General features: G+C 40.4%; 1 protein-coding gene and 1 pseudogene across 1 annotated transcript; both read left to right on the plus strand.

The window, feature by feature from the left end:
- The first annotated feature begins 599 nt into the window (after positions 1–599).
- The window catches only part of LOC127056021 (FRAS1-related extracellular matrix protein 1-like), a 100,795-nt pseudogene continuing 78,892 nt past the window's right edge, over positions 600–22,502 (plus strand).
- Positions 14,217–14,426, plus strand: LOC127055202 (40S ribosomal protein S28-like). The gene has a single exon (XM_050961915.1). It carries the CDS (start codon positions 14,217–14,219, stop codon positions 14,424–14,426), a length of 210 nt encoding a protein of 69 aa, XP_050817872.1.

Genomic DNA, 22,502 nt, shown 5'->3' on the forward strand with positions numbered 1-22,502 from the left:
GAGATTTTCTAATATTTTTCCTCTTAAATATGAATTCAAAGGTAACCTATCAGTTTAATATAAGTTGGGAAGGGGACAAGTATAGTACCACAGAGTGAAATTCACTCCCGTGGAAAAAGCAAGTACAAGGCCCATGCACCACTTAAGCTCTATTTGAGGTCTTAAGTAGAACTTAAGTGATGCATTGCCAGGCTTCTGCACAAGGGTGAATTTTGCCATGTAGAATTCTGATAGGAAGCAAAGATCATGTTAGTGAAACCATAGGCATAAGCTAGTATCCTCAAAGACACATCTCCCCCAGGAAACAGGCAATGATTTTCTTGTCTTTAAATTACTTCTTGTTTTAACAGCAAAGCAGAAATTCAAATTCACAGTGATCTCCCAAGGGTTTACTTTGGTGCAATGTACCTAAGTTTTTCTGACGTACAAGTCTTTCTCAAAGACCACGCACAATGTCAGAGTATTTGAACATTTCTTTGATACACATTTTTATTTTAAAATGCTTGTGCATTGAAGATAGAAACAGGATCTTGTCTTGTCTTATAAATGATTTGCATAGATGGAGATGTTTGCATAGATCTTAGGAAAATGCTAAGACAATGAACAGCATGCTGGGAAGCATCATTGAAAGTATTGATAGGATATTGCCGAGTACAGCAATGATAGTCATTAGGGGCTAGAGTCAGGATATGAGAGTCAGGAATCTTGGGTTCTATCCTCAACAATACCACTGATTGCCTTTGTGAGGTTATGCAGGTCTCTTAGCCATTGTGTGATTTACTTCTCCCAACTATAAAACAGATACATTATCTGTTTCTGGGAGGTATTCTGAACCTTCATTAGTATTTACTGAGACGATCACAGGGAACCAAAAATATATGGAGTCATATCTTCAGCTGCTGTAAATTGACTTATTGATTTGTGACAGCTGAGGATTTGGCCCATAATGCAAGTCCAAAGTATTATTTTTAAGAATTTGATTTTGTGAGGCATTGAGCACCCTCACTTCCTATTGACTGTCTATTTACAATATAGATTTTGCTGAAAGTAAAATTGTACAATAAATGCATTCATAGGTCGCTACATAAATGGCTAAAACAAATTGCATTTCTTTATATAGGATGTAATACAATATTAAATCTCTCACATCTGGTTTACTGAACTGGAGACCATTGTAGAGACTTATGTTCTTCATGTAGAGATCAGGAATCCAACATCAAATATTACTCAGTTTGGAAAAAGCTCTCTAGACATTCCTGAGTTTCTTGGCATATCTTAGCAAGTGGACAGAAGTGTCTTAACTTTCAAGTACAATGCTGATGGGCTAGGTGTACGGTCTGCACCCATTAGGATCATGTCTTCAGAGACCTCACTTCCTGCTTTTGGCCAGATTGTAGCAGAGCATCCTATAGGAGTGGAAATGTACCCAAGCTTCTGAAAAACACTAGAGCTTGGACAAGTGATGAATTTTAAAACATTCAATACATCTACAGTACTTTTTTAGTGGGGCAGAGAGAGATTCTTTTTATTTAAAATCTTGTTAAAAATGTATGTGTTGTATTATTCTTGACAAGGAGATAAAGTTGTACTGTGGGAGCTTTTCCAACTTTGCTCTGCATCTTCCAAATTTCCTCATGCAAAAATAGTAAATCTGTAGAGCAGGGTTTATGTGAATGGGGCTGTGGGCCATAAAACAAGTGCTGAATTCTCCAGAGACGAGGGAATCTTGCCAGCATCCCAAGTAGTTTTATTGATGTAAGAATTGTTTAAAAACAAAATGTTGTTTGAGGAATCATTCAGTCCTGAACATAGAAGAAAGTTGAAAGCAAACTGTGTTCCCCTTCTTGTAGAAAAGTGACAGAAAATAAATAAGAGTAACACACATTTTATTTGCTTGTGTTTTTAAGCTGGTAAATGGTTAACTCTTTCTACAAAAATGCATAACAATAGAACTAAAGGATAGAAATAACAGGATCAGAAGGACCCAGATCAAATCTTCTCATTTTGAAATACTGTAGGATTCAGTATTTGGTTATCTGGTTTGGATTATTATTTAAAGATTAGGGCTTGTGGAAAATTTTCTGTCAAAACTCTTGACCAGTGATTCCCATGATGGAGTACTTCTCCTTTCCAACAGGGGACACAGTGGTTCATCATGAGAAGTGGAAGACAGAAGCATGTGATCAAGAGGCACCCAAACAACAATTTCCATAGGCTCTGCAAGAGATATTTCCAAACTGAAATATTTCAATTTTCTATTTTCTACCAAAAAATTGGAATGTTGTATAGGGGGAATCTCTCCATATTTCAATAATCTTTAATAACTAAGTTACAGCAGCACGTGGATGACCTTGTTAGGTTCTGGATTCCATTGTATTGTGTACTGTACAAACATAGGTGCTAATCTTGAAAAAACCTATGGATGTGCTTAATTTATTATACGTGAGTAATCCCATTGAAGTCTACAGGACTACTTAGATGGTAAAGTTATTTACATGCCTAAATCTGTACAAGATCTGGGCATTTGTATATAGAGTACCTACAGTTATTCCAAAGAGATTAACGTCTAAATTACAAATTCAAACAAATCAATGGCCAATCAAAAGATTGTGATGCAATAATTGTCAGAAGATTTGTTTGACTTAAATGTATGGTTTAATGCCTGCCATCCAGGATCAAAGGAAGTGCATATTCTAAAGACCAACTGTGAAGATTTCCTGGAGATGCAACTCTGATATCAACACCTCAGCCCCCTATCGCCTGACAAAGATTACATCCTCATCCAAGTGGAGATCAGAGATAAAAACAGCCAATGTCCATTACAGGTGAGAGCAGATAACCGATTTTGACAAACACTTGGAAAAACAATAAAACATTGCAAGCTGGATGTCTGTGCCGTATTGAATTATTGGTCTTAACTTGGGTGCACCCTTGGGAATGAGTAGAAAGTAACAGGCTTCATCCTCCATGGGAGTGGCATTACCCTGGTATGACTCACATTTTGAAGTGTCTTAATGAGACTGTGCAATGTAGAGACATATTAGTGATTTCATCACACACACAATTTCTGACATTGCCTGCTTCAAGTTTACAAAACTCATATGAAACTGGAGCAATTTTAATAATTGTTTTAAATGAACTATTTTGCTAATCAAATATTTGCAAAAAGAGAAAAAGCCACTTTTGCTCACGTATTCGCATTTGCAAATTTTGAAAAAGCTGCTGGAGCCAAGCGATGGAAGGAGAGGAGGAAGTATCACCCATCCAAAAGCCAAGTTATCTGGAGGAGTGAGCACTGGCTGGAAGTATGAAGCATTAATAGGACTGGGCAGTAAAAACATATCTCCTCTTGTTTGACTCTTGCATGGCTAAAAAAAAGGCAAATGGAGAGTGCTTGGCCTGTTATTGATAGGCCTGCCTTCCTTCTTCATGTCAAATTGCCTACCACCCTAAGGCAAACAATAGTTGCGTCAATGACTATGAGTGAAATCCATGCCCCATTGAATTCAGTGGCAAAAATTTCACTGTTTTCAACAGGGCCAGGATTTCACCCACTCTTCTGAGATTAACAATCTTGCCATGTCCACCCTGACTAGAGATTTCCCCTTTTGAAGAAGTAAATTGAGAAGGTGGAAGTTGACCTAACTGAAGATATACGTTGATTTCTCTAGTTTCTTTGAATCGTATTGGTCTTGCTTTAGACCTAGGTATGACATAAGTCTGCACTTACTTATTTGATGACCATGGGAAGAGATCAGGTGTCCATTATTATTATTTATCATTAGCAGTATTACGGCAGCACTCTAGGCTCCAGCTGAGATCTGGGTCCCATTCTGCTAGACATGATACAAACACATAGTAAGAGACTGTTCCCAAACTGCTTATGGAATAAATGGCCCAGACCGACAAAATGTAGGAGAGGAAACAGAAGCAAAGAAAGGGGAGATGACTTGCCTAAGATCACACAACAGGTCTGTGACAGAACTAGGAATACAACCCAAGCTTCCAGACTCCCAGCTGAATGCCCTATCCCAGTGGACTACTGCCTTGCTGCTTTTAGATCTTCCAGCAGCCTTTAATCTATGTGATAAGGAGATAAAGTTGACTCCTTTATGAGGCATGGCCAGGGTGAGTGGCTGTTTGTTCTTTTTGAAGGTCCTTTGCTCTAGAACCTGCTCTTGCTGACAATTCTTGAGAACTTGTGCCAATTTATTATTGTTGCATTCTGCATTTCTGGTTTCTTTTTCTTACTTTTCAGGCTTTTCCGTTATTGAGTATTGTTAGTTGGAGGTGTGAAAAGTTTGGGACAAAGTTTGAAAGGGATTTTCTGGTCAATTGTATATTAGTTGTTTCGTTTTGTTTAATAGAGGCCAGGTACTATGGTAAGAACATAAGAATGGCCATACTGGATCAGACCAATGGTCCATCTAGCCCACTGTCCTCTCTTCCAACAGTAGCTGGGGCAGAGGGAATTAATAGAACAGGGCAATTTATTGAGTGATCCATCCCCTGTCATCCAGCTTCTGGCAATTGGAGGTTTAGGGACTCCTACAGCCCGGAGTTGTCCTTGACCATCTTGGCTAATAGCCATTGATGGACTCCATTAACTTATCAATTCTTTTGTGAACCCAGTTATAGTTTTGGCTTTCACAGTATCCCTTGGCAATGAGTTCCAGAGGTTGATCGTGCATTTTGTGAAGAAGTACTTCCTTTTGTTTGTTTTAAATCTGGTGATGGGTCCCCAAAAATTACTTGCAATATATACATTTCTGGATATACATATATTTCCTCTTGAAGAAGTGTTTGCAAAGGGATTAGCTGAGTTCTTGTTTGTAGACAAAAAATGTTTGGATTCCTATGGGGATAAAGGGAGCCATCCCAAATACACAGGCCCAAGCTGCATTTATATCCATGTTCATCTTGGAGATTGATCAATTTATTCTCACCCCACTTACAACAACAGTTCTAGATGCTGAAGCTGGAGAAACCCCAAAAGACAGATTAGTGTTCAGCATTACCAAATGCCCACTAGAAGAGTATATTACCAGGGCCGGCGCTACTATTTAGGCAGCCTAGGCACTCGCCTAGGGCACCAGGATTATTCGGGGGGCGGCATTTTGCCGGGGGCGACAGGTGGCTCCGGTTGACCTGCCGCAGGCATGCCTGCGGAGGGTCCATTGCTCCATGGCTCCGGTGGAGCTGCCGCAGTCATGCCTGCGGGCGGTCGGCTGCTCGCGTGGCTGCGGTGGACCTTCCGCAGGCATGCCTGCGGCAGCTCCACCAGAGCCGCGGGATCAGCGCAGGGGGCGGCGAAATGGCCGTGCGCCTACGGCACGAGAAACCCTAGCGCCAGTCCTGTATATTACCCATTGGGAGGACCACACCAAGGCCATTACATCTTTCACTTGGCATGAAGATTGCCTGTCAGTTGCCCAACATCACTCATTCTGAGAGACAGAACTATGAGGTGAGGCATGGACCTGGAGTGCTCTTAGTCAGGATTACTGTACGTGCATCCACAGCAAGCTTGCCAGTTGCCAAATGTTGCATTAAACTTTCATGGAGTGTTTGTTTTGCTATGTTGAGTTTCAAGCAATTGATAGTGCCTTCATGAGCAGTTCTCCTATCATGGTCCATTTTCCAATCAGAAGTGCTCCTAGGGTTGCATGGAACATGAGTAAGAGGAATTTTATCCAAGGTTGTTTAAATGTATGAATTCACAATGCTTTGGTGTGTAGTGTAAACAATCTGTGCTACAGATGCATCTCTGGTGTTGAGACTAGCACTAAGGTCCTGTAGATTCCTCAGTGGGTCTACAGAATAACTACTCTTAGCTCTGTAATTACCTTCCCTCTCCCCTTCTGTTTTTAAATTGGGCCTCCTCATTTTTTCCATCTGTTTAAGACAGTTAAGTTTTTTGTTACGTTTTATTTCATTTTATTTTCTTGTACATATCTGGCAGGTGCTAGAAAAACAAGCATCCAGAATCCTTTCTCTTACGTTAGTGTAAATCCAGAGTAATCCCACTGGTAGAGTTACACCATTGTAAGCAAGAGGAGAATTTGGTTTGGTTTTGCTGTTCGTTTGTTTTTTCTTATTAGATATAGCCAAATCTTCAAACTCCAGATGGACAAAAACCAAAAGATTCTATGGTTAAGATAAGCACGTTTCAAGTAAAAGGAGATGGTGCTGGAATTTACTGAACACAAATGTGCCTCATTCCAGTTTGCACTTGCGATACACATACTCTGTGAAGTTGACTTTCTATAATTAAAGTTACCGGTTCTAATAATATACCCTTACAGTCACCTACAGTACTGGAGCCTTGAAATTTCACGTCTGGCAAGAAGGAAGCTTTTTTTTTTTTTTTTTTTTTTTTAAAACAGGATCTCTGCTACTTAGTGGATTTCATCCCGCAGACAAGCAATTTTCCGCCAGGCCAAACAGAATTGTAAGGCTCCAGGCTGCAGTACAACGGATCACTAATATCTGACAATCTTCTGGACTATGTAATCACTCAGCGTGCCTGTTTTAGTACAATTAAATGTTGCAATCTTTTTTTAACCTGGTAATTAACACAGTTCTAGTGAACTGTGAACGTACAAAGTTTCCAACAGAAACATGTATATTAATAAAAGATCTCCTCTTAGCAAAAGCTGTTCAGCCTAAAGAAGATGCCAAAGGTACAATACAGATACATTAATGTTGACACAGTTAAGGCATGATATAAAATATGCTTTATTAAACGTAAGCTGGAAATCTCATGAGGACAGACTTTCTTGCAAAGTTTTCAGTACTTTCCTTTATTTCTTATTGAGAACACTTTTAAAACAGTCTTTCCAGCACTGTTATCTGATTTTTCCATCCCGTCCTGGGCAGGATAAGGAAATTCAGGATTTGAGAACACAAATTTGAGAGATGTGTTGAAAAGTGCAAATTCTGCAAGTTTGGTTTGACTGAGCAAAGGTTTGAGCTGACTGTGTTTCTTCTGAAATGGAGTTCCTGTTCCTAAGGGCAAATCTTACCCTCTCCTTCTGTGCCAGGGAGGACTTTAAATGCAGCAAATTGTGTGCAATTCTGATGTGCAGCAGACAGATTGGATAGAATGGGAGCTTATGCAGGGGGTTTTTCACCCCCTGCACACTGCAGATTCTGACTCTGAAAAGGTTCCTTCTGTGTCCTTGTGCAGTGGGGTGTTTGGGAAGTAGACCCACCATCTGTTCACTCTGGGTATGAGGCACAAGGTGATTACTGCAGCCTCAGCAGATCTGCACAGCAGCTTGGGGAAATGACTCTTTCCTCTCTTTACAAGCCCATAAAATCTCCCTTCACCAAGCCCAGCTGTTTAAGCTGAGTCCAAGAGGGAGGATTTAGCCCCCAGTAATTTTGCTGTACCACCTACTGAATAATATTTGAAGAACAGTCTTCCAAATCCTTATGATCGATCCTTAAACTGTTATGCTTACATGTGTACATTATAGGGCTTGACTTATTGGAAGTTCAGTCACATCCAGTTACCTAGGGTACCTTTCAGATTGTGGACAATGATTAACTTGATGCTGTTCAGCTGGTGGTGGTGGAAGAACCACAGCATGGATGGATCACAGTTCGATGTACACTGTATCACAGATGGGCATGAAGGCTTGTGAACTGTCTTGATGAATTGATTATTCAATTTTGAACAGGTTGCTTAACTTCACTTTTCCCAGTGAGCTTCCCAGAACAAAATACCAACCCTCCTATACCCCAACCGATTCCTTGGGCCACGTTTCATATTTTGTTTCTTTTTCAGATGTTCTGGATAAAATAGCTAAAGTTCCCTGAAACTGTAAGAACCTGTAAGATTTGTGATTACTATTTGATTCACCTATCCCTCCAGCTCTCTGAAACTCTTAAACCCGGCCTCATTTTAGAGATGCACCTGAATTGGAACTACTGATCTGAACATCCCTGAAATTTGAGAAAGTGAATTAGAATCCCAAAACTGAAAACTTTGTAACACGGGTTCCGCAATAATCTCACTGTGAAGAACTGATGTTAGCAATGCATATGCAGCCTCTCCTGAAGCTTCAGTTACGTGCTTCCAAACATCCATCGTTAAATTCATAGAACCTTTTCAAACACATGCCCGTAGTGCATTTCTAGGCACAAATGTCTCTTGAGTAGAGCTGATTGAAACATGGAATTTTTGTCCCATGGGAAATTCTGATATTTCATCCCTTGTGTTCATCTTCAATTAGATAAAAAAAAAATCAATATATTAAAAAAAATTGTGCAATGAAAAGTTTTGAAAAATTATGGTTCAGAATGAAACTTCCCATTGAAACATAATGTTTTAACATTCACAAATCAAAATATTACATTTCTGCTTGTTGACCCAAAATGAAACATTCAGTTCCTTATTGATGTTAATCTCGGTTTCTATCTGAGCCATATTACATTTCCCATGATGCACTGCAGTCTCTCTGGCTTGCTTAACACTGTTGTTTTGTTTGAAAATTTTCAACCAGAGCTACTCTGAACACATACCCCTTCCTTTATTCTGCTTCTGTTGTTGTGATATTAGTATTGCCAACTTTTTACTTCTTGAGTGTTACCTCAGTACTTTTCAGGCTGCTTTTTATTACACTGTTTCCCACAGACTCCAGGTGGCTGTTTCAGCAGCTGCAAATTTCTGGGGAATAAGAATACTCAGCCATATGCCCTTTCTCTCTGAAATACCCTTTGCAATGGAAGCTAGGAGGGGAGGCGGTGTAGGAGCTGCTGCAGTGGTTGTATTCTGCCTAAAGATTCCCCTCTACGTGGGTTGGATCTGCTAGGTTTCCAGTTGTTCTGAAGGGCCCTTAGTCTGATCCAAGATCCTCCCCCAGTTCTAGGAGTTTAAAATATAAAATAGATGGATGACCAAACCAGATTAGGCAGCATTTCATAGGGGTTCAGGAGGAAAAAGAGGATAAGGGAAAATAATTCCTGGGAGATTATTGTTCATAGTGACTTCAAAGCATTTATTTTGTTAGTGTTCTGTGTGTGTGGCAGGGGGAGGAGGGACACTATTATAGTTTTAATGCTTCATTTTTGGGAAACTTCAGATAAGCAAATAGATTTGTCCAGTAATAGTTGAAGTATCTTTTTGCTCTAATAAAGGCCTGTTTAATAATCGTGAACCTGTTTTAAAATATTTGAGGAGCTATTAATGCTGTTTAAAAAAACAACAGTTCTTTGAGTTTGAGTGATTCCTAGATGCATGCTGTCTTGTCCATTTGCAGTGTGCAGATCTTCATGGCTTCCAAACTGTCAAAGTCAGTAGGTATTATTACAGTACAGTGTATCTCTGGAAAACATTATCATTTTACTACTTTGGGTCTAGTCTAAAACCTATTGAAGGGAATGGAAAGGGTCTTGTTGGCTGCAAGAGGCTTTGGATCAAGCCCCTACATAGTGGAGTAGAAGCTTTGTGTCATGGCTGCGCAGATGTGAAAACTTTGTTGGTGATTTATGTTGATAGAAGCAGCACATGGTAACTCTCATCCTGTATTTATATAAAAGGAGGCAAAGGCTTCAAATTCACAGTTAAAGATCTCAAAGATGGAGTTGTTGGTTTTCAGCATGATGATAGTGATGCAACCAAGGACTATGCAATCTTCAGAATCTTTGATGGAAGGCACAAGTTTCAGATTAACATCCTCCCTAAAGATGACAGTGCACCATTCCTGATGAGCAACATTGTCTTTCAGCTGGCAGAAGGGGAGACAGTCCTCATAGAAAAGCACATGTTGATGTTGTCTGATTTTGACCCAAGTGATGATTATATTATCCGCAAGATAACCAAGCCACCCAGTGCTGGAGAGATTATCAAGACACACTTTCCAGGTGGATCAGTAGAATACTGATGGTCTCTGAAAGAAACAGTCAATTTCGTATTACTCAACAATTGAATAGCTAGTAACTTTTTGAGATAGGTAGCTTTTTTAAGGATAACGAACAGCTATATAAAACGTACTAGGTATATGCCCCACACTCTAGGATACTACTGTGGTGGGATGGGACTACCAGTTAATGGAAGGGGAGAAAAGCCAAGGATTGTTTTCTGAAAACTATTTGGGCTGTATCTGTTGTATTTTCAAGGTATTCCTGTGTCAACCTTCTTGCAATGGGATGTCTTCCATGGCCTCATTTACTATCACCATCTTGGAGGAGAGATTTTTCAAGACTTGTTTGATTTCATTTTATCTGACAGGAACCTCCTAACCTTTCAGATACTTAAGTGAGTATGGCTAGCTTTTTGACAATGGTCTAACATGCTGTGGTGGTTGTGGGGAAGCCCAGAAGATATAATACTGCATAGCAAGGAACTGTGTGGATGATGGGACTTTTGTAACAAATGTCTTGCTAAAAGCTAACGTTATACTTCATGAGCCTGATTCTCATCTCATACTTGTGGAAAATTAGTTTTACTGCAGTGAAATCAATGGAGTTACTCCTGATTTGCACCAGAATTAAAAAGATCAGGAGCACAATTAAAGATTTAGCTATTAGTTCCCTCCCATGTTTCCTTTGGAAGGATTGCACAAATAAAATAAATGAATAGAAATATCAAGGTATTGGAAAGCACAAGATAAATGGAAAATTGTATTTTTCATTTCCAAACATGTTTTATTGTTAGCAGCAGAGCAGAATTCTCTAGCTGCTGCTGATCAGATTTCATGGTCTACGTCCCCAAATTTTTCAATTCTTTTATAGACTGTAATGATTCATGTTATGCTGGTGAAAGACCAGTTGCCAGAGGAAGTTCCTGGGACTACCAGACAACTTGTTGTCAAAGAAACTGAGATAGCACACGTCACAAAGAATCACCTCCACTTTACAGACACCAAGTCCCCAGAGAATCAGCTTATGTACATGGTTACTAAATCATGTTTCTCTCCTTCTTCTCCTGGGTATGTATGAAACTGTTGGGCTAAATTAGACTTTATAAGCCAATTAAGAAAAGATCTAACATTTTCCCCCTCTTACAGAATTTATATGTGGTGAAGCTAATTTTCATAGACAGCATGGAAAGCTATAAAAAAGATCCTGCTATTTCTATGCTGACATCTTTCACTCAGGTAAACAACTGGAATATTTTAATTACTAGAAATTGTGGTGCTGTTTTGAGTGGGATTTAAACGGTGACTAATCATGATATTGTCCAACTTCAGAGGGCTGGATTTCACCTGCTATGAATGGTGCACTGGGTGCTTCTAAACAAAATTTTGCAGCTTGGTGGTATTTACTTAAACCATAATATATGCAGTGTACTCAGAAATACTGGGGTAAATTCACTCCAGGTGGTAAGTGTATAATATTTTTTAAAGGCACTCATTTTACTGAATCGGATCTTTTGATTAAAGTAGGCATTAGGGGAAGATTTTCCAGTTGGATTTGGACACCTAAATCTCCTTTGTGATTATGAGGTTTTCATTGTTTCTATGATCATGCAGTGGGTCAAATTCCCTTGTTTCAATGGAGTCGCACCAAGGATCAGTTTGGCCCAGCATGGCTGCAATAAGTCCCAATGATCCTGAGTGGTTTCCTTCTTGATAATGTTTTAAAAACATGCAAATGCTCTGCTGTATATGTACATCAAAAGGATCGTGCCAGAAGAACTGCTTGGTTGCATTCATTTTGATTACAGTAAGAGCTTGATTTATGATGAATATGCCAAGTGAGTCAGGGTGCAGTGGTTTTCACCAGTGCCACATCTTGCATTATGTTCTTCATCCATAACTCAAGAAATTAAACTTGTGAGGTCTACATGATACTGTCATGTCTGTTCCCCACAGCATGCTGTAACACATTTAAAACTGGCGTACATGCCTCCAGAGAGAGAGAGTGGTCCTGACCCACTGTTTGTACAGTTTGAGTTTTCTGTTAGTGACCAGCAGGGACAAGTAGTGGCTGGACTCAACTTTAACATCGCAGTGATGCCTGTGGATGATGAAGCACCTGAGGTATTTATCAAATATCCTAATTATCTGTCGACATGATGCCTTCCTAATGACTTTCCACTGTACAGCTCTAGAGTAAACAGGAGAGTTGAGGGATTTGAATCTATGACAAAAAGGATGATTATTCAAGTGTGTGCTGGTTTTTGATTGTTGTGCTTCAAATATTCAAACCAGTCAACCAATTAATTTTTTTGCTTATTTTATGAGGATACATTCCTTTACCCCACACAATTGTTGCCTGACTTCTTCCCATGAGGTGAGGTCCTTCCAGCATTGTCTGAAGCTTTAACACAATTGTTTGCATGCAGCTCTAACTTCCCTTGCTCCATTTTTAAAGCCTTTCCCGTTCAACGTAACTTCTTCTTGACTAAAAAGAACAGCAGCCCTCCATGATAGGGGAGGGTGTTTCTGCTCTCTCTGCATTGGGCTTATTCTGTATTAACATCTTTTAGCCAGAGGTGGGACCCAGCAAGTCCTGTTGGAGCACTGCTTCTCGTCCAATTTAGTGAGTTTGCAAAGACTGCTAAGGCATTGTGAAGCATTTTGTCTCCCTTTAAGCTGAGACCATTACTGCTGTGATTCCTCTGCCTCTTGTTGGCCTAGGCAGTGAAAGGATGAGAATGGGATGTGAATGCAAGACCTTATATGCCAGGACAGTGGTATGGTACTAACTGGCAAATGAGTCATTCCAAAAGCTGTATGCTTGGACTTTCCAGTGTGCTCTCATTCTTTTGAACAGGCTAAACATTTTCTGGTCCTATTAGTTGGAATTATTCACTCTATTTGCTCCATCTATATTTATGCTCCTGCAGGGCTGGCTCTAGCCATTTCGCCGCCCCAAGCATGGCGGCACGCTGCGGGGGGCGCTCTGCCACTTGCCGGTCCCGCGGCTCCGGTGGACCTCCTGCAGGCGTGCTTGCGGATGCTCCACCGGAGCTGTGGGACCAGCTGACCCTCCGCAGGGATGCCTGCGGGAGGTTCACTGGAGCCGCCCTCCGCGGCATGCCGCCCCAAGCACGTGCTTGTCTTGCTAGGGCTTGGAGCCGGCCCTGTGCTCCTGTTACGTGTACTTTCCACAAATATTTTAGCAAATGTGTTCACTGGCAGGAGTGTTCAGCAAAACAGACAGCTCTGTCAGTATTAGAGAATGTCTGTGGAAAGTCACTGTTAAGTACACACTTGGAACCAGTTAATGCACTCCAGTCAAATAACTGAGTCTTTCCTTGAGATCTGTTTGTCCAAGGCAACTGGAATTTAGAATATTAAATACAATGAACTACTCATGAACAATCTACAAACCAAGATTATTTGCAGGAAGTATTTGGCAAGTAATTATGAAAGGTGAATGCTTTTGAGAAAACTGATCTTCCCAAAAATATTAACAGAAAGAGGCAAAACTCATTGAACTATTCAGGCAGTTCTAGTCACTGGCAAGGTTTTGATCATATTCGGAGTAGAAAATGATCACTGATAATATTCTCAAAATAACAGTCAATGTTTGTTAAAGAAGAAAATAAACATTAAGTTTAATTAAAACTTAGTCACTTTCATTGCTGCTTTTTCTTTGAGTTTTTACTTCAGGGCCCTTTTCTTTAAAACTAATAGTTATCGAATATGCATTTGTGCTTGGGGCCATTCTCTGATCTCAGTCTCCTTTATCTAACTATGTCTTTTGTGGCAGGACACCACCTTTACCTTAGTGGCCTCAGCATTTCTCCCTTGGGCAGTGGGGGTGGTGGAATAAATCAGTCCGATTCTGGAGGTTTTTTTTCACCCTCACTCTGGCTTTATTTCCCCCTATTTACATGATTGGCCACAGGGTTATACCAAGGAGTTATCTTAAGCAAAACAACCCCCCCACCCCAACTCACAGTGCAAACAGAAATACTTTCCCCTGCCTCCTCTTCAGGGCGTTACCTTACTACGCTGGCTCCTAGTTACCAGACCTATCCCAAGCAGCTGTTAACTTTCTTTCCCTATAGGGAGGAGAGAGAGCCTTCCACTAGGACAAGTTTTCCCTTCCTGCTGCCAGTGCCTCTGCTGCAGCTTCTCTCATAGCTCTCCCCTCCTTTCTCTCACCCAAAGAGAGGTTTTGAAAGGTCACTGGCAGCCCTTACTGGACTCAGGTGTCTGATTATCCTGAGGTAACCTTTTTTCCACTCATAGGTCACAGGGCCTTCACCATTCTAGGGCTGATATATCTGCCTTCCACCAACCAGAGCAGCCGCCATGGATATGAGCCTCATAGAGCCCCTCAAACTGGCCCAGGTTACCAAGGTGCTGGGCTGGCTGGGTTCACAGGGCCAGTGCACCCAGGTTCATGTTGAATTCATGGACGACACCAGTAGATCCATCATCCAGAATGTAAAGAGGCCTGTCCGTGAGGGGGATGTCCTGATGCTGCTGAAATCTGAGGATGAAGCAAGGAGATTACACTGATCTGCATGCTGCAGCTCAATGGCAAGCCTGATGTGACTACCATTTCTGATTTCCTCTAATGAAGAGGCAACAGTTCATACCTATTCTGCTTGACTTAATGAAGACGAATGTTGTGTTTCAAAGACTAAAATAAAGGATTTTTTTCCAGTTAAAAAACCCCCCAAACCACTCTTATATCTGTATCAGGACTGACTTTGTCACACCTTCCAGCCATTGATAAGCCCTGAAAACCACCACAGTGCAAAGAAAAAGGTTCATGTCCATTACAAAAGTCTCTTTGATAGAGTACTAGGCCATAACTTTTAGCAGCTTAAGTTACGACTCAAAGGTCTCTGGGCAAGTGCATCTAGCCCTTCCTTAGTTGCTTTGTCTGTTATTGAAGGAAGGGGGAAAGCTCTCCTCCTCCTAAAGGAAAGTTAGTTTTTCTTCATAAGCTTTCTTATATCTCAGTGGATAGTCAGTGGTTTTCTGTAGCCCGTGTGCTGTCCCAGTATTTGTTAGGGATGTAGAGACAGCAAACTTTTCTCAGGCAGGCAGATAGAGAAAGATTTTTATTTTAGTTGGAGTTTGAGGAGAAGAGAGAGAGACTCTAAACATTTTTACATTCTCTATCTATGGTTTTACTCACTGAAGTGGGCAATATTTTATGAGCAATGTGATGGAAGCAAACATGTTGTTAAATTGGTTTTCTTCCTGCTGTTTGATTCACAGCACCAGGTCAGAAATATTATAACTCACCTGCGAGTGCTAACTACCTTTCATCAAGCTTATAGTGCTATTGAGTAGACTTGCAACCTTTTTAGTACAAGCTTTCCACCAGAGGGCTGGAGAGAAGGTAACTCATGCCAAGTAGATTTTGGCAGTACTGTTAAGCTCTAAAACAGGGACTCTTGGGACCTGTGAATTCTGCTGATGTGAATGTCAAGCCTAAAAGCCTTCCCGAGGAATGAATGATGTTATCCGCGACCACACGTTCCTCACTGGCCTTGTCTCTCTGACATGCTCTTTTCCTGTCTGCTTCCTTGAGAGTGGCTTTGTCTCCTTGTCTTTTATTTTGCTGGTTTGCTGTTAGTTTGCTGTGGAAATAGCTGTGAGTTTCTGTGGTACGACACATCCACGTGCTGCAGACAGCAAATGCAATTACATGTGCGTAGGGAGCTGGGAGTAGAACTTAGGTGATTCAGTTCCAAACATACAGGCCTCCACCGCTGAGCGTAAGGAGAACTCCTATAGCTGGAATTAGTAGTAAGTCACTTTATCACCTCCATGGATGAGCCGCTACAGGGCAACACCACCTCTACTCATACACACAAAGTGAATACATCCCGGTGGTTATTGATGTTTTTGTTTCATTGTTTGACTGTAGGTTTGTGTATCGAGACTTCTTTGCAGGGCCGGCTGCAGGCAGCTGCGCAGGAAGCAGGTGCTTGGGGCAGCCAATGAAACAGGGCAGCACATCCAGGTCTTCGGCGGCAGGTCCCTCGGTCCCTCTTGGAGGGAAGGACCGGCCACCGAATTGCCACTGAAGAATGAAGTGGCACGGTAGAGCTGCTGCCGAAGTGCCGCCAATTGCGGCTTTATCTTTCTTTTTTAATTTTCTTCGCCCGCTTGGGGCGGCAAAAATGCTGAAGCCAGCCCTGCTTCTTTGTGTTGGGAATCCTCGGGTGTTTTGAGCCTGTCTGCCTGCAAAGGAAGAGGAGACTATGTTTAGTACTTCTGTGAGGGTTTTAGAACTTATTTGAGGGGCTTTGAAAGCACAGGAGGACTGTATGTGCTGATCCAGATTCCAAGCAGCGTTGGGCAAGCCACCTAGTTAAATGAGATGACCTGCATATGTGTTCACTTGTCTCTTGTATCAAACTGAGATGCGCTTTTGTGCAGTTAAGAAAAGATTGGTTAAAGACACTTCTTCCCAAACCTCCCTCCTATGCAAAGAAATGTAGTAGATCACAATATCCTCCTGCTCAGTTATGGCGCTTACTCTGTCTGGTAAATGGCCTGTATTTTTTTGCTTAGTTGGTTTTAATATCTAACTATGCTTCTCCAAGAGAAGTATAGGTCTCATCTGATTGCTAAAATAGGTGGTGTTTACCTGATTAAAGCAGAGATGGGCTGTCATGGTTCTATGTGGGTACAACATTGAAAGCTATCTCCACCCCTGTCACAGGACAGCAACAATAACTTAAACCAGTACTACTTTCCCCATATCCATGTGGTGTGATAGCACCATCTGAAAGTTAACATGGGCAATGCAGGTGGGTTTCTTTCTCATGAGACGTGTGGATGAAATCTGGGAGGCAGACTCTGAACCTGCACTGAGAATGGTTGCAGATCAGTAGGAAATCCAATATAGACACTCCTATGCCAAAGTCTGCCTTTGAAATACTTGTTAATTGCTGACATGTTGAACTCATTATTTTCCCGTGTATATTATTTTGTTATTCCTTATAGTGCCTCAGTGCATTTTGTGAGCTCATCACTGTTTAAGATTTTCACCAATCATTTAACAGAGGAAGGAACCAGTTTCTTCATCTCTTGGGAGAATCTAATGGTGTCAGACTTGGACATCAGGGATGATCTTCGAATCCAGCTGAAGATATGTCCTCAATATGGGCACATTGAACTGTATGGACTCATTATGCAGGAAGGAGATATGTTTACCCTTGAAGATTTGCAGTCTTACAAAGTCAGGTAATGCATTTGGGTTCCACCTTTTATTTATTTAATTATTTATTAAATAAATCTCTGCATTGCAAATAATGTTTCTATTTCAAAAGAATTAACAATGGTTCTGTTTCTCCAATAGAATTTTTTTGGGAAAAAATCATGTTGTCATTAATTTTAGATTGCATTTAGAAAACAGTGCTATCTAAATTGAATACTGTCCAAAAATGTACATGACTAGGTGTGTTAGGTTGTTCACCTATTAGAGGTGAGGACATAAATGTCTTTTACATCATGTCATGCAAGACATTTTCACGATAATGTGCACATGGGATTTTTTCTTTGTTTATGTTCACTAGTGAAGACAATTGTGATTCATGTCATGGACTCATCTCTGTCGCTTACCTCTGAACCACTGCATAATGATCATGATCCAGAGCCTCAGCTGGCATAAATCAGTGTAACTTCATTGAATCCAATGGAGTGATGCTGTTTTATGCTGGTTGAGGATCTAGACCAATATGCTAAGATTAAACAGAAGCATCTCACAGGATCATTTGTAAGTGGTGGGCATTGGTAGACCTTAGTCCTCCCCCCACCCAGCACGTTCTATTTATAGGTTTCTAATTTTCACTACTTAATTAATCACTTTTCATTATAATTATGTTAAAAGGTACCAGCATGATGATTCAGAAACCCTTGAAGATATAGTCATATTTTCAGCAACAGATGGATTTAACACTGCAGATGGAGTGTTAAGAGGGCAGGTAATAACAAATTCAGCAATGTACTCTACTGAAATATAATTGGAAAGTATTAATCACATATTGGTTATTTTAGCTTGACTAAGTAGATTTTTAATTTTCATCAATCTTTTTACCAGATTTCCTGGAAAGATTTCTGCTTAGGCTGAGTCTGACTCCTGGATGAAATGTCTATAAAACGACTCCAGAGTTATTAATGACTAAGGCTCTGATCTTGAAAAGACTTATGCACATGCTTAACTATACACACTAGATGTAGATCCACTGAAGTTAATAAGACTGCTTACTATGTGTGTCTAGCTAAGCATGTGCATAAGTTTTTTTAGAATCAGGAGCCTACCTATAGACCAAAATGGGAAAAGACACTTTGGTTTTCTCTCTTCCTAGCAGCTATTTTCTCCTGCTATTTAACCGTCTCAAATCCTGTGTAATAGACACAGCTACCTCTTTAAAATCACGGTAGCAATTTACCATAGCCCTTTAAAAATCTTTGAACACGTAAATGCAGTTGCACTAGGAGCCCAGCTGGCATTTCAAAGGGAGTCTTGCCTAAGTAAGGAGTGCAAGATTGAGTGGTTTGGTGACTGTTAGTTGTATGCTTTGTTCTCATGCAGATAGATTTCCTTTACTGTATTTCTACAAAACACTACTTCATTTGTGAAGTGAGAAAATAGATCACATGATGTAATCCATCTTCCTTCCTTGGGGAATCTACAGAACAATGAACTTGGGAGTATTGAGTTCTGAATAGAGCTGTTAGAATTTTTCATAGAAAATTTCAATTTGTTGGCAGAAATTGAAAATCAGAAAATTTGTGGCTGAAGAGTGAACTATTTCTGTTTGGAAATGCTGTCACAGAGCCTTATGGGGACTTGTAGATCATGTGTCTCATGCTCGCATTCTCCTTTATAGGCCAGGCTCCCTGGTTGGACTACATATCCCACAATGCACCATGGATTCCCCTTTTGGAGAGAAGGCCCACCATAGTGGGGGAGTGCACCGTGGGAGACGTAATTTGGCCAAGGAACCCTGCCCACAGAGGAGAATAGGGATAAAAGTTAACCAAACTGCAACTCACATAAGTCACCATGGCAGCACAGCCAAATTAAAATATTTAGGTTTTTGGGCATTCTTCCCCCACACCAGCTCCACCAATGAAAAATCAAAATTTTTCTGTGGAAAGCAGATCCTTTCATGAAAAACTTTGTTCAGTTGAAAAACCCATTTTCTGTTGAATAATGTTGATGGACATTTTTTGAACGGCTGTAGGTCTGAAATATAACTCAAAGTTCCATAAGTAATGTTAAAGTGTAATATTTTATCTGAGAAGCTAGATGCCCAGACATAGATGAAGATGGAGTTAAGGCTGAGAGAATATACATCAGAGTGAATAAAACAAATGACAACATTGTAGTTTAAAATAAAAAACAAATGTTGGGAACCCAGGAATTCAGAACTGAGATAAAATGTATAAGCAACCCAAACCTCTTGCCACCTCCTCCCCTAAATTCTCTTCCCTGGTCCCTACCTCATCCTTCAATAAAGGCTAAAGTGTTGAAGGAAAGGGAGGTAGAAAATGGAAGTGTAGGCTCACTCTTAACTATTGCATCTCAACCAATTGCTCCATAACATGTAATAATGTTTGTAACCTCCTCTGCACTGAGTTTGCTATTCAGGATGCTGATAGAAATGAGATATTTACATAATAGCTCATCAAGATGTTTTTGGTGAAGTTACTTTCTAAAGAAAATATTTATTTTTTTTATTTGCTCTCTAATTGGAACACATTTTGTAGGATTTCATCTAACTGGGGAAGCTACCCAGAATTCATTACATCTGTAGTTGGTTGGGAACAAATCCACCAGCACCACTGATGTCCAAAGTTACTGATAGATCCCAGATCCCAGAGACAGACTCAGATGCTAAACATTTGACCGTAACAATTATGATAAACAGCAGCTGATAACCATTATGGATCAAATAACCTTCCCAGAGTGTGAAATGTTCTACATAAATATATTTGAGAGGCAACAGTTTATTACTTGCTTGTTAGATGAGCTCCCCCATATGAATGATAGAGGAAATAAGGTGGTTGTTAGAATAAAATCTAGGCCAATACTGCTTTTTGGACTTTGAACTATAAATGAAATTATCTTTCCTCTCCCTCCTCTTCTCATTCTTTCAAGATTATACCAGTTAATGATAAGACCCCAGAGCTACAGGCAGGATTAAAATCAAGACTGGAGTGTCTGGAGGGAGGACACGTTATCACTACAGAATACCTTTATGCAACAGATGCTGATAGCGATGACACAAAATTGACGTAGATGATTGCTCATCCTTGACTTCAATGCATGTTTGTGTAGAGACATACCATCACCACAGCTTGACGCAGGTATCTCATAGGTGTCTGAAACAAACATTTAATCATCTGCTAATGTGGGTGATTTGAGACAGTTCGTTGAGCCCTAGACCTGCCCTGTGCCACTTTCACTGAGTTACCTGGGCACTACAGGATGAGTTAAGGGTGGAATAGCTGCCTGAATTGTCCTTCCTTTTGCTGTTTTGAGTTAATGTTAAATGTTCAGTGAAATTCTCTCCTGCACCTTTTCTGATTTTACTTTAAAACTGTGTTTGTATATACTAATGAGTATTAGAAGAAGTCTCTGCCAACCCCCTTTCTTGTGCAGTTTTGGTTGCAATAAAGAACATCAAAAGACTGTCTTTTAAAATACTTTAATTACTGTAGGAAAAAATCCTCGTTTCTTACTGGGTTTTTTTTTTTTTTGCTTTTATGTCCACATACATTATCATTCAATTCCTCCTGCACTGCAGCAAGAATGCTCCTGTTGTACAGATTTCAGGCACGGCAGATTATTGTTCATGCCATCAGCCTGGAGAAGAGAACTGCTTCAATACATTCATCTTTCTTTCAAGTTCAAAATCACCTGCTTTCCCTCCTCCCCCACCCTGTGACTGTAGCAGCCTTTGCGATGGGAGACTGCTTTCTCTGTTGCTCTGCTCTTTTCCCCAAGAACCCTGCTATTCATCCTAAGGGCAGAATGGACACTCGAAATATTGCCAGTTTGCACACTAGCATTCTGTATGCTCATCTTGGTGGATACTGTTTTGTCAGTAGATATGTTCTAGTGATTGTTAAATAATATGTCTCCATTGAGATCAGCTGCAGCAACCCTTTATGGAAGTAGAGGTCTTTTGTGTTCTCTTGAATTTTCTGACCAGAGGGCTGGTCTACACTACGGGGGAAAATCGATCGCAGATACGCAACTTCAGCTACGTGAATAACGTAGCTGAAGTCAAAGTATCTAAGATCGAATTACTCACTGTCCTCATGGCGCGGGATCGATGTCCGCGGCTCCCCATGTCGACTCTGCAACTCCGTTCGGGTTGGTGGTGTTCCGGAATTGATATAAGCGTGTTTGGGGATCAATATATCAAGTCTAGATGAGACGCGATATATTGATCCCTGAGCAATCGATTGCTACCCACCGATATGGCGGGTAGTGAAGACGTAGCCACTGTCTTCTATGAGATCCCTTAGTTGTTGGGATTTTTTTTAGCTCTTTTGTTTTCTTAAGGATACAGCTGTTTTTAAGAATATTGGCCTATCTGAAATGAAATCCTGTAACCTGTTAGTTAATAAAGCCCACCCAGTCTAGAGAAATGAATTCTGCTTATATACTGCTATTGTTTTAGTACAGTATGGTACATACAAATTTTTTTTCAAGGATGGGCAATAATTTTTTCCCCTTATGATGCTTTCTACACGTGGCACTTATTGCCTGTTGTACTAAACAGAAGACTTTTATTATTAAAAGGATTTGTGCACTGCACAGGGTTAGATGATCAGATTTCCTCACAGTGGACTGTGTTGTGTAGGGCAGTTAAAAATTTTCTGTTGAAACTGATTGTAAACAGAAAATTATGTTTCTGACCAAGTGACATTTTTATTAAAGAAGCATGTGTGGTCAGTAGAAAATTTAATTTTTTTTTGTCAAAACACTGAACTATTTCAATTTTTGGATACCTTTTTCAGTATTGGAATTTCTGCCACAAATCCGAACATTTCTGTGGAAAGTTAGATGAAAAGAATTTTGGAGGGCATCTGTCAAAATCTTGTGAAGGGACACAGTGAGAACACATTTTTTTAACCAGTTCTAGTACCTGTTATATTTTAGACATTCCTGACTCCATTTGTTTTCTTGCAGCTCTAGACCATGACTGAGAAACCAGACATGTGAGGTATGTTCCTGGCTTTGTCACAGACTTCCTGTGTGACCTTAGACCTATTTTTTTTAAGTATCTACTAATTTTGAGTGCATCCATTTTTGGGGGGCAGGGGTTCAACATGAGACCCTTATGTCCTGACTGAGAGATTATGAGCACCCACAACTTCACTTCAGTCAGAACTGTGAGTGCTCAACATCTCTGAAAGTCAGAGAAAAACTAGCTGATGATATTGAAAGCATAAGCCTTAAACTCTTTGACTCTGTTCTTCCATTTGTAAAATGGAAATAAGACAGGACTTCCTTACCTGACAGGCTTGTTGTGATGTTTAGTTCATTAAAGTATGCAAAGAGCTTTGAGCGCCTCACACTGACGACGCTATGAAAGGGATAATACTGTG

Source organism: Gopherus flavomarginatus, chromosome 7 (assembly GCF_025201925.1).
Source record: "Gopherus flavomarginatus isolate rGopFla2 chromosome 7, rGopFla2.mat.asm, whole genome shotgun sequence".
Taxonomy (NCBI): domain Eukaryota; kingdom Metazoa; phylum Chordata; order Testudines; family Testudinidae; genus Gopherus; species Gopherus flavomarginatus.

Excerpts from the sequence above, each read along its gene's own strand:
- LOC127055202 (XM_050961915.1), top strand. The coding sequence starts at position 14,217 with ATGGATATGAGCCTCATAGAGCCCCTCAAACTGGCCCAGGTTACCAAG.